This window comes from Gadus chalcogrammus, chromosome 22 (assembly GCF_026213295.1).
Source record: "Gadus chalcogrammus isolate NIFS_2021 chromosome 22, NIFS_Gcha_1.0, whole genome shotgun sequence".
Classification (NCBI taxonomy): domain Eukaryota; kingdom Metazoa; phylum Chordata; class Actinopteri; order Gadiformes; family Gadidae; genus Gadus; species Gadus chalcogrammus.
Window position 1 is genome coordinate 3,781,805 of NC_079433.1, and position 12,954 is coordinate 3,794,758.

The window sequence follows — 12,954 nt, forward strand, 5'->3', positions numbered from 1 at the left end:
GGACCTTCCCCTTCTCCCAGAGGCTCTTCATGGTGCTGTGGCTCAAAGGAGTGACCTTCGACGTCACCACCGTGGACATGACCAGGTCCGACGCGACCCAAGCCTCTCCACGTCCTCCGCCTTCTCCACCTCCACCCTGCTCTTCCTCCACCTTCTTTCTCCTCCTCCTTGTCCCGGTCAACCCCTTCCTTCCACCTCCTTCTTCCTCTCCTCATCCTTCTCCTCCCTCCTCTAACCCCCCCCCCCCCCCCCCCCCTGTAATCCTCCTTCTCCTCCTCCTCCTCCTCCTCCACCCTGCTCCTCCTTCCTTCCTCCTCCTCCACCCTCCTCCTTCCTCCTCCCTCCTCTGTCAGCCTCCCCCCTCCTCTGGCCTTCCACCCCCTCCTGATTTTGTGTTGATTAACTCGAATGACTGACAAGATGACTTGTCCAGATTAAGATCTTGATTGAATGATGATGCCCTCATTGTTTATTCATTCAGTTTAACTACCTTGTAGTCTTAAGCGTGGGAGGGTGGGTCGTTCCTCATGCCAATAAACCTGATTCCCTTCATTCTAATATCTGTTGTTTCAGCCGTCTTTACCTCCTGGATGCGGGACATAAAAACAGCAGAGACGAGTTGTTGAGCATCAGACTGTTGACCCTCTGAGTCCTGTTTGTGTCTAAGCCGTCGTCTTCTGATCCGCTGGGAAAATGGCCGCTGTTTGGACCAGACTTCTTCTCCTGGGAGTGTTTGTTGCCGTCGGTGAGCAAAGACTTAGGTTTTTGCCTCAAAACCCTTTTCTGTACAAACAGCCTTGGGGATTTAATATTCTGTATTATTTTTTATATAATATTGATATTTATTGTTCAGATATTTTTTTAATCTACTATCATATTGGATCTTAATTCAGTGCAAATTCTCTCAAGGTAAAATACATGTTGCCTTTATTGAGATGTTATTGAGATATTTCTCTGTAAGGCTCATGTGGGAGTATAGGTAAACTACAGGTAGGTCTAGTACTTTGTCTGGTTAAGGTTGTAAAACTTTAGGAAGGAGCCTCTAGACTTGACCACCCTGTTAACCCTCTTTCGAGGTTTTTTTGGTTCTCCATTCACGAAGCACTAAGCAGGTATATGCGGCGGGCCGAGTGCCTGCCGACAACTTTTCCTCTAATCTTCTGCTCTCCGCTCCGCAGCACACGGGCTGACGTGTCGCCGCTGTCCGATCGCCATCTTGGGGCGATGTCTGGTCGCCAGCGATGATGTCGAATGCGACAACTCGACCCGCAGCTGCTTCACCCGGACTGCGTGTAAGCGGCCCCGCAGACATGCTACACACAAATCTGACTGAAATGGAAGGGAGTGCTGTCTATGTAGTCCTGAAGTGTATATATATATATATATAAATATATACATGCATGTAGATATACATGTATGTATGCATCGTTTGATTTACTTGACAACCTCACCTTTATGCCTCAAAAACGAAAACAAAATCCAACAATAGGCCTATTGATACAATGCATGCTTTCGGTGCCCGGTTTGGTTGGCAGAAAGCGAAACTAAAGTGCCAACACCTCAGTAGGGTGACACCTTACAGTAGGCAAGCCCAAGGAGAGAGAACATTAAGTTAAGTAACCCAGTAAACTGACCCATCGTGGAGGTGAGAGAGGCCCGCTTGTCCGTTTCCCAGCATGCAGTAGTGCAGACCCTGAGTTGTTGTTGTTTTTGTTGTTGTGTTTTAAACTGATGTTTCAGCCTCTTTTACGTTTTGAATCTTGACAGCGTTCAATGGCACTGGTTTTTTCCGACCTCAAAGCCAGGGGTGTGTGCTCACGACCTCCTGTGGCCGGACAGAGGCCGGCACCTTCCTGGGCTTCGGTTTTACCGGCTCCAGTGCCTGCTGCAGGACGGACCTGTGCAACGGAGGGACGTCGGTGCAGCTGTCGCTCACTGCCGCGGGCGTCGCCGTTCTGGCGTCGCTCTGGGCTCGTTAGACGACGCACGGCGCTACGATACGTTCTCAGCAGACACAGTTACGCCTTGTTCACACTGCTTGCGTCCGTCGACGGATGACCGAGGGCGTGTCTGACGTATAGGGGACTAGTCTTTGTAGACGCATACTGCAGCCAATCAAATCGCCTCCCTCTACAAAGCCAATATGTGGATATAAATACAAAAGATGACACAAACAACAGGTGACAAAAACAATCCTATCATTCCACATTTCTTTGAATAAATATGGCGGACAGATTTTTCCTGCTACTTTCTGCTTGTTATTGCAAAATAGATCCAGTAGACGCGTGAAGTTTATTTGCATAACCGCGATCTGATTGGCCGACGGATCTGGCGCTGCCTGAAAAGTTGAACATTTCTCAACTTTTTGACGCAGGCCACGGAGCCGAATGGACGGACGGACCCACAATGCATTTCGCGAGCGCCCCATGCAAAGTGACTTGAACACTAAACAGAAAACACAGCTGTCATTAGCACTGTCACTGACAGCGATATACTGCTTCACTTGTTATGACAAATGTACTGATTGTAAGTCGCTTTGGATAAAAGCGGCTGCTAAATGGTAATTTGTCAGCTGTCTATCCTCTATTAAACTGCATTGAAGTGACATGTTTGTTCCGTGCATTATTCATTTGCATTATTATGCATGCATTATTCCTTTGCACAACGTATTATTCCTTTGCACAAAGATTAGTATGCTAGGACCTCGGTTAGCAGGCATGTATCGCGCCTATTTTACAATAATCTCAAACGTTTCATTAATTCACAAACCAGACCAATCAACCACGCGTGCCTTTATGTTGCGATCTCTGAAATGAAAAGGGCTCGGATCGTACAACACTGGGTGCCCAGATACAGTCATTCACGATATATTTTTCAGTCGACATTTTGTAGTCAGCAGGAACCAAAAAAGGTAGGTGGGAACCAAAGTGCCGGTGTTCGGTGTTTCCTGGGATCCACGCAAGCGAAGAGCGTCTACATTCCGATTGGCTGTCAGTGTTTTGCCGCCAAACGCGTCATAGTAATTTGCATAAAGTTCAGCCGTCTTCAAGTTTTTTTGGTCGCTCTGGTCGCTCACCTTTTGCCGCTGGTAGCGTTTGACGCTTGCGTCGCTTTGGTCGCTCTTGCCCATAGAAAGATGGATATGGGCAAGAGCAAAACTTAACTCAACTTATCCAAAGAATGGTGCTGCTTGAATGGAAATTATTGATAAATGCATTTAGGCAGGCTTTACCTTGCACATGGCTGAAATTGTTGAACAGAAAAAAAAAAAAAAAAACAGCTTCGTCTTCCTCCAGAAGAACTGCTCTGGTGCTCGATCCGAGATTAGCATTCAATCTCTAATTGCTCCTAAACGACAAATGATATGACTGTAATGAGCTTTGGATGTTGCTCGTCCACAGAGCGACAGAGGATTTGTGTCTTTTTTAAACCACACATGTTTTTTTAATGGAGGCGTGTATTTTGCAGAAAACACTCCCACCCAGTGGATGTATGGAGGACCACACATCAGCTAAATTGACCTAATTTGGCAGACGTGGTGTCAAGCAAGTTATTCTTACTGGTGATTTTGGAGTGATTTCAAACTATATTTAATCTATCCTCCTAACCCTTTACTGAGACTTAAATGGAAGGCTTAAAAAGGCCTAGTCATGAACACAGGGCTACATAGTTGATTGTAAGCCTAATGGCTGAGTAGGCCTATTGGCAATTAGTTATTAATTATCCATCATTAGTCAATAGGCCTAAGTCACGACTCAAAAAACACAAATATTTACCATTATTGCACTTTAGAACGGCATTCTATCATTATAAAATCGCTATTGTAACATAAAAAAAAAGTTTTTTTCCCCCTCATTCTAACCCATGGACATATTAAAGAAAGGACAGCGGACTAAAACATGGCCGCCCATTCATTCCTATGGAAACTGCTCAATGGCACAGAGGAACATCGAGAGATTTGCTTCCGCATCATGGGCGCCTAGCCACTCCCTCGTGCATGACGTGCCGGATGCAGAAATATTCTCGTTAACTAGCATTGTTAGCATTGTAGCATCATCAGCGAGAGGTCTGAGCGAGCACAGTCGCATTGTTTACCGACAATGTAAGTATAATAACCCCCCCCCCCCCTGATGGTTCTCTATGTGACCTTTAAATTATACTCCTCCTGCCATCTGGACAACAATTAGTAGGTTTAACAATTATTATGCCGAGCCTTAACAACATTTGTTTCACTACGACTCCTTTCAGCTGCCCACCCCTCCTTCTCCCAGCAAAAAATAGGCCTACATCAATAAAATAAAACGCTTGAGTTGGCGTTTTGAAAAGAGAAAACTTACATTTTATTAGTGTGTGGTATAAAGATACTTAAAGTGTACGTACGCCCAAAAGCCAAGTTTTGCGTGCGCCAAACAATATTCAGACTTATAAAACCCTGGGTACGCACACCTCTAAGCAATCTTTGCTGTATAAATCACAGAGTGCCTGCAAGTGTGCGCAGCTGAATCAGCTTCACGTCCGCCCTGTACACGCCCCCTTTTTTTTTTTTACCATATATGGTCAATGCAAACGCCCTTATGAATGCGATTTGCATATAAAAACGACTCAGATGCAGGTATTATGTCTTGTCGGAAACAATGGCAGAAGGACTGAGAAAAGCAAAAAAGCGAAATTTCGCGATGGTTGAAGTGGAGACACGTGGTTGAGGTGGAGGCCCGAAAAGTAGTTTTGTTCGGCAGTCACGACTCACGGGATTGGGATCACTAAAATCAAAAAGCAGAGTGAGTGGCCACATGTTGCTGCAGCAGTGAACACTGTCAGTGGCACGGAGCGCACAGTCCCAGGATTAAAAAAGAAGTGGTCTGACATGAAGGTACATATTTTTATGTACCTATAAATCGTTATGGTCCCTGAAGACCCTCTCCCTCTGAATCGTGCCATTTGCATGGTCCTCCAGCAGTGCATTGGTACCATGGTGCAGCATTACGCACGGGGCTCACCGCTGTATTTATAGGGTTACGGTATTAAGACTGACCGACACCTTGGATAATCAGTTTGTAATCACCCACGTAAAATGTTTTTGAACATAACCCCTTTTTAATGCCTGATTTGTCATGAAAAGCATCAAGAGGAACGGACAAAAATATAACGATTGTGATGAGGAGTATGTGGCTTGGTTTTCCACACTTGGGATTTCATTGACATTTGATTATGTGTTTACAGTGTTACATAAGAATATTATGTTATTGACACATGTATGACAGATGCTTTATTCCATGCAGTCGCACCGTCAGTGGACAGTAGCCTAGGCCCTATGGAGTGACGGGATTAAATATAGAGAATTTTTTTTTCTTTCATTTCTATTCTAAGGAGGTAGATTTAACGCATGATACGGGTTGAAATGAAACTTAGGATGGCGATGATAAAACATAATCGTTCTTCTCACTCTACAATTCTTCTGTCTGACTTCAGTTCACCACCACACCGTCTGTGTCGCCAATTCTCCTTTTCCTCCAAACCATGCGTACGCATGGGTGAGAGTTTGCTTAGGGCTGCGCACATTCTCCCGTCAAGTTGTTTTTTATCCCAACCTTGGCGTGGAAATTCACGTACGCCAATTTCAGCCCCGTTTTGGGCGTACGCAACGGTTATAAATTAGCCCAGGGGCCAAAGAGAACAGCAAGATTAATCTGATTTAGCACACATTAAGACAATGGGACACAGGACTTTAATCTATGTTTAGTAAATTGTATGCGTGTTGAAAGACAACATGTTTCTATGTACACGATCAGGTTTCTTATTCGTAAGCTGAACAGGCTTCTCCATAATGATTTCTGTGGGTGGATGAATGGCCTTCCTCCTTGCTTCATAATGCCGTTGTCTTTTAGTATTCTGATGGTTAATGCATGGTGTCATTGTTATTTGATTCGGTCTACTATTTGATGTTTGTATGTATTTATTTATTAACTAAGTTATGGTGTTACACCATCATATCCGGCTGAAAAATCAATTATTTCCCTAAGTCCAACAGCAACCCTTTGTTTAAATAAATAACTCACAGTGCCACAGGCTATAACTGTTGAATCACGCTCCATGATACATTTCTCTGAAGTAACAACACAAGGTGTGTGTGTGTGTGTGTGTGTGTTTGTAACCATGGGAATCATCACCTAAAAACTAAAGTTTGTGAAGTTTTGTCCGTCGTTACGGCATAATGTCTAAGTGGCTAATAAACATTTCTTAAGACCCATCATTCCTCCCTTTTTCCGGTTAAATCTGACACGATGGATACATGGAGTGTGTTGTTAAGTCAACTGTATCTGCAGAGATAGACTTGATCCCAGGCCACGTTATCGTCATGTTCGCGTGTTCGATGCTGTCTGAGGTTCCCGCTGTGTGTGACCTGTGTGTGACTTGTGTGTGCAGGCGGGGAGCGATGGCCAGTGCATCGGGACCTTCCCCTTCTCCCAGAGGCTCTTCATGGTGCTGTGGCTCAAAGGAGTGACCTTCGACGTCACCACCGTGGACATGACCAGGTCCGACGCGACCCAAGCCTCTCCACGTCCTCCGCCTTCTCCACCTCCACCCTGCTCTTCCTCCACCTTCTTTCTCCTCCTCCTTCTCCCGGTCAACCCCTTCCTTCCACCTCCTTCTTCCTCTCCTCATCCTTCTCCTCCCTCCTCTAACCCCCCCCCCCCCTGTAATCCTCCTTTTTTCTCCTCCTCCACCCTGCTCCTCCCTCCTTCCTCCTCTGCAGGCCTCCACCTACCTCCTCCTTCCACCCTCCTCCTCCTGACTTCCTCCTCCTCCTCATTCTGTGTTGAATAACTCAGAATGACTAACAAGATGGCAAATTATGAGACTTCCTTGTCCAGGTCTGCTTGATTGGATGGTGATGCCCTCATTGTTTATTCATTCACTTACACTCCCTTAACTGTGGGAGGTTGGTTTATACCTGATTCCCTTAATTCTTATATCTGTTCTTTCATCTGTCTTTACCTCCTCGATGGGGGACAATAAAAGCAGTAGAGACGAGGTATTGAGCACCAGACTGTTGAACCTCTGAATCCTGTTCGTGTCTGCGCCGTCGTCTTCTGATCCGCTGGGAATATGGCCGCTGTTTGGACCAGACTTCTTCTCCTGGGAGTGTTTATTGCCGTCGGTGGGCAAAGATTTAGGTTTTTGACTCAAAACCCTTGTCTGTACAAACAGTCTTTGGGATTTCATAATCTGTATTTCTTTGTATAATATTAACATGAATAGTCATATATTTTTTAAATTGACATAATCATATTGGATCTTAATTCAGTGGACATTTTCTCAAGGCAAATTATAGGTTGCCGTTATTGAGATGAACCTTGCCATTTTTTTGTGTATGGGATATTATCTTTCTCTGTATGGGAAAGCTCATATTTGGGAGTACAGGTAAACTACAGGCAGGCCTACTACTTTGTCTAGTTACGGTTGTAGAACTTCAAGGAGTTTATTAGACTTGACCCCCCATTTAGCCTTCTTTTGATACGGTCTCTCCTATCTAAACTAATTACGCGCCACTTAGCATTTCCTCCATCGTCCTCCTGTAGCCTTTTAGTTCTCCGTTAACGGAGCACTCAGCAGGTATACGGCCATGCGATTGCCTGCTGACATCCTTTCCCCTAATCTCTTCTCTCCTTTCCGCAGCACACGGGCTGACGTGCGGCCGCTGTCCGATCGCAATCTTTGGGCAATGTCTGTTTCCCAGGTATGATGTCCATTGCAACACCTCGACCAGCAGCTGCTTCAACGAGACCATGTGTAAGCCGCCCCGCACACATGCTACACACAAATCTGACTGAAATGGAAGGAGTGCTGTGTTTGTGGTGCCAACAGATACATACATGTATGTAGAGCTATATACCTTCATGAAGATCTACATAGATATACATACATGTATGTTTGCAGAGTTTGAAAGTAACTAATTACATTTTCTAAAGGTGTATTGAGTCGATTTTTTTGGTATTTTGTATTTTTTCAGTAGTTTTTAAAAACTAATTTTAATTTTACTGAAGTAAGTTTTGGTTGAAGTATTGTACTTAGTTACATATTAAACCTCACAAGTTACTGAGTAAAAAAATGCAGGCAAGTATGTCGAGAACTAAACACCTCAGTAGGGTCACAGTTTCCAGTAGGCAAGCACAAGGAGAGAGAACATTAACTAAGACAAGTAACCCAGTTAACTGACCAGGAGTGCGTTTCCCAAAACAGTAAAAAATAATTACTTTTGTCCCAAATGCTGTGCAAGAGTCAAATGGCTGAGTGGGTAGAGCACTCGCCCTGAGAGTATCAAGTTTTGATGTTTTTTTTGCCATGGGTTCTTCAAGCCCTTCCAGATGTCTTGTTTCTTTAGTTCTAATGATAGACTTTTGAGGTTTGAAGTCTGTCGATCTCTTGACAGTACCTAGGCTGTATATTTCCCTCCTCCTTTTGACAGGGGGGCAGCAATGACACCATGCATTAACCATCAGAATACTAAAAGCTACAACGGCATTATGAAGCAAGCAGGAGTCGCCATTCATCCACTCACAGAAATCATTATGGAGAAGCCTGTTCAGCTTACGAATAAGAAACCCTTTGATCGTGTACATAGAAACATCTTTTTTAATTTTGTTTTGAATAGTAGGCAATCACGGAATTGACTTCTCTAAAACCCGCTGCCCAGAATCTTATCACAGTATGTAAAAGTAACAGGGTTATTAAAGAAAACCGAGTCATTAAATGTCCAGTGAAGTTCCACACCCTAACATTTGGAGGTCGTACTGCGCTAACTCTGAACGCTAATTGCGTAAAAAATACAAAGAAGGCTGAAACTGGTCACGTGACCATCAATATCCAGGAAGCATGTGGCATAATATGGACCTACTTTGCCTTTTTACCATGTGAGTAAAAAGGACTCTATGACTATGTTGTTGGGAAACATCCAGGAAGCCTTACCTTACCTAGTACTTCGGGCCTTCCTATGTAGGTGAAATGGTTTTTGGGAACACTTTACTATTAACTGTTGAGTCCCTAAGAGGAAGGTTGCTAAGGAAGTTAGCAACTATGCTTTTGGGAAACTAACCCCAGACGTGGAGGTGAGATAGGCCAACGTGTCCGTTTCCCAGCATGCATTAGGGCAGATCATGAGTTGTTGTTGTATTTTAAACCGATTTTTTTCAGCCTCTTTTACTTTTTTGAATCTCAACAGTGTTCAATGCGACTGATTTTATCCGACTTCAACGCCAGGGGTGTGTGCCCTCGACCGCTTGTGACCAGACCAAGGCCAGCGCCTTCCTTGGAATCGGTTACACCTTTTCCGTCGCCTGCTGCGGGACGGACCTGTGCAATGGAGGGACGTCACGGTCACAAACATACAATGGAGGGACGTCGGTGCAGCTGTCGCTCGCTGCCACGTTCGTTGCCGTTCTGGCGTCGCTCGTGGCTCGTTAGACGACACATGGTGCTACGACGATACGTTCTCAGCAGACAGTTATGAATAAATCCATGATTCATTAAAGAGACCGTAATATATATTTCGATTTAAATGTGTTGATTTAAGTGTGCGGCTTGTCAGTTGTCAGGTCATGGGTTTCATAAAGTTGAATGTTGTTAACTGGTTTAAATAGGCCTAATATTGAAGAATTAAAGGATCAAAAAGTGTTTACCTGTGTCAAATGAATTGAAGTCTTCCAATAATCTGTAAAAATCATGAACTACAATATATTTTAAGCACTGCTATTCTTTCAGAGCGCATTCTGAGTTGAAAGTTACAATCACTATGGGGTGTGGGGCGCAGGATGCTAAATCCACGAACGGAACGCATTGCGATATGTCGCTATGTGTCGTTTTGCCGATTTCCTGCCAGCCTCATCTCATTGGACCGTCCTTCTCCCGTCCCCTCCAATGATATGAGGTTTGCAGCCTCCGCTCTGTCTGAATGGATGAGTTGTATGTTGTGCAGTTCAGAAAGTCGGGTGCCAAAGTATAAAGAGCGACTAACCGGTTTGGAGAATGTATTATAAGATGAACGGGTCAAACACAGAACTTCCCCCCCGTGGTTCGAGTCCTGTATTCATGATTGGCTGTTTTCAGGTAGTATTTGGATAGGTTTAGGCAACACAACTAGCCTACTTGGTAAGATTTAGGCCCCACAACGACTTGGTAATGTTTAGGTAACACAACTAAAGTGGGTGGTTAGAAATAATTTGACCAATAGTTTCTATTGGTCTATTCCCAATCCCTACCCAGTAGGCCTATCGTGGCATTTCCGCACAACTTTATACCAGGCCTATTATAGTAAAGACGTTGAATGAATGAACTCTACAAGAATATTTTTTTTAAAACTGAAATGTTTTTGTCTTCATACCACTTATGTGTCTCGACTCCTGCCTAGACAGAGAGCCGGTTTTCCCTAGATACCAGTGGGGTCGTGACATAATTGGGTTGCTCGTCCGAGGATTTTGACTAGCGAGTATTACAGGCAGGCAATCTGTTGGCGAGAGAAGCGATACGGGAGTTGTATTCAGCTCATTAAAAGTTATGTGCTGTTAGCATTTGAGGAGCACATGGCTAAGGGTGGATTAGCCTCTGTATCAAGTTCTCATGTAAACAGATGCTTGTGTATGTAAAGAACGGTAGTTGGCCAGCTTGGATAGCCAGCTTGGAAAGCTAGGGCTGTGGTGATTTGTGATGATTTGTGGTGATTTGCAAACTAGCTTAAGGATTGTGGTTTTTAGCTACATGTAGCTAGGTTTAGCATTGAAGAGATCACGTGTGGGTATTGTTTGTAGTGGGTTGCTACAGAGGAAACTATTGTTTGGTTGTGTCAGGGTAGTCAGTATGGCGTCCGCACAGGTGGATCTCTCTGAAGGGTGCGTGGGTCTGACGCGTGACCAGTTCAGGAGGCTAACGAAAGAGCAGCTCATCTCCTTGGCTGGAGTTGAGGATATTGAGTTAGCTAAAGATATCAGGAAACCAGCAATAGTGGCCTACTTGACTAGGGAGTTAAACCTGGAAGAGCAGTGGTTGGAACAACAAGGGCAAGCTACACTCCAGACTGAGAAAGAGGAGCGGTTAGCTACCCTTCAGAGTGAGAGAGTGGAAAGAGAAGCAGCTTATGCACACTCGGAGAGGTTGGTTAGGTTGGAGGTGGAAAGGTTTGGCCTTCACTTCCGGTAGGCATGCTGAAAACAGGGGCTCAGGTTTTGATTTAGGTAGGGCCCGTACATTCATGCCTGTCTTTATGGAAGACGCAGTGGATATCTTTTTCGAAATGTTTGAGAAAATGGCCAAAGAGAGTGAGTGGCCAGAGGAAAAGTGGCCTCTGCTTGTACAGAGTGTAATGACTGGTAAAGCACAGAGGGCGGTAGCTGCTCTAGACTGTCGGTTGGGTCTGGAGTATGATTCACTCAGGAAGGCTGTGTTAGAGGCCTATGGAAGTGTGCCTGAAGCCTATAGACTTAGGTTTAGGGAGCTAAGGCGGCAGCCTGGCGAAACCTATCTAGACTTCTGGCGGAACCAGGAAATAGCTATTGATCGCTGGCTTAACTCCTGGGAAGCCTTTGATTACTCAGAGCTAAGGGCCTTAGTCTTGTTCAAACAGTTTAAAGCTAGTGTTTCCAGGGAAATATAAATTTATCTTAATGAATGGGCAGTGAAGTCTCCACGAGAAGCGGCTGAGCTTGCAGATAACTATGAAGTGATTCATGGCAAGAGGTTCACAAGTGAAGTAGGCAGGAGAAGGCCAGTTGACTCATTTAGTGGTGAACAGCAGTCAAAGAGTGCCCAATCTTTTGGTTGAGGCTATACATCCCCTTTGGAAATGCTGTGTTTCCGGTGCAATAAGAAGGGGCATAAGAAGAATCAATGTCCTGGTCTGAGGTCCCGGTTTGAGAGCTCAGGTAGGCCGGTGGCACTGGTGTCTTCTGGCAGCGGTATTACCAGTGACCTGGAGGGTTATGAAGGGTTCACTTCGGAAGGGACAGTGGCAGTGTCTCAGGAGGGTCTTCAGGTGCCAGTAACAATTCTGCGTGACACGGGGGCAGTTCAAACCCTGTTGTGTAAAGGGGTGGTGGATCTTCCACCTGCCTCATTCACAGGCAGATATGTATTGGTGCATGGTGTAGGTGGTGGCTACGTGCATGCACCTATCTACCATATATATCTCAAATCAGAGTTAGTTTCAGCATGTGTTGAGGTTGCTGAGGTGAACAATCTCCCAGTGAGGGGTATTGATTTGCTGCTGGGGAACGACATAGCAGGGACTAGGGTCAACCCACAGGTTGTAGACTGTCCAGTCTACCCAGTTGAAATGAAGGAGATGGAGGTAGAGTTTCCAGAGGTTTTTACCTCATGTGTGGTCACTCGAGCTCAGGCTAGGGAAAAGCTAGCTGTTGGTGCACCAGCTCCCAGTGCCCTGTCATCACCCTTGGTTGATGAGGAGCCAATGGTGGATCTGTGTGACACGGTCTTCCCTCAGTGGTTGACCTCTGGCGTTCTAAAGGGGGTCAGAGAGCCTATCAGTGATATAGCTGGCGAAATAGGGACGTCCCAGAGTTTACGGAGTGCTGAGGTGACAGAGGTGGTGTTGCCATCTGAGGTCGGTGGTGATGATGTTGCAGAGTCAGATGCCAGAGTGGTTGTTAGCCGTTCTGAGATGTCTAGGGCTCCAGAGGTAAGCCAACCCACGTTCGTTCAGGAGCAGGAGGAGGATCCTTCCCTCGAGTATGCAGTTAAAGTGGCAACGTCTGCTAGAGAGAGTGACGAAGTGGCAACAGGTTACTTTGTGAGAAAGGGGATTCTGTTTAGGAAATGGAGGCCAGCCAGTAGACCTGCTAGTGAGGACTGGGCCAGTTATGAACAGATTGTGCTACCACAGTCTTACCGTGGAGAAGTGCTCCACATGGCACATGGCCCTTTATTCGGGGGTCATTTGGGTTTTAA

General features: G+C 45.3%; 2 protein-coding genes across 2 annotated transcripts; both read left to right on the forward strand.

The window, feature by feature from the left end:
• The first annotated feature begins 603 nt into the window (after nucleotides 1-603).
• Nucleotides 604-3,962, forward strand: LOC130375707 (sperm acrosome membrane-associated protein 4-like). The gene is made up of 3 exons (XM_056582752.1): nucleotides 604-745; nucleotides 1,179-1,292; nucleotides 1,768-3,962. The coding sequence occupies exons 1-3, from the start codon at nucleotides 694-696 to the stop codon at nucleotides 1,977-1,979; spliced, it is 378 nt and encodes a 125-aa protein (XP_056438727.1). The 5' UTR covers nucleotides 604-693; the 3' UTR covers nucleotides 1,980-3,962.
• A 3,024-nt stretch (nucleotides 3,963-6,986) lies between these two features.
• Nucleotides 6,987-9,696, forward strand: LOC130375706 (sperm acrosome membrane-associated protein 4-like). The gene is made up of 3 exons (XM_056582751.1): nucleotides 6,987-7,159; nucleotides 7,678-7,791; nucleotides 9,221-9,696. The coding sequence occupies exons 1-3, from the start codon at nucleotides 7,108-7,110 to the stop codon at nucleotides 9,460-9,462; spliced, it is 408 nt and encodes a 135-aa protein (XP_056438726.1). The 5' UTR covers nucleotides 6,987-7,107; the 3' UTR covers nucleotides 9,463-9,696.
• Nucleotides 9,697-12,954: the final 3,258 nt, after the last annotated feature.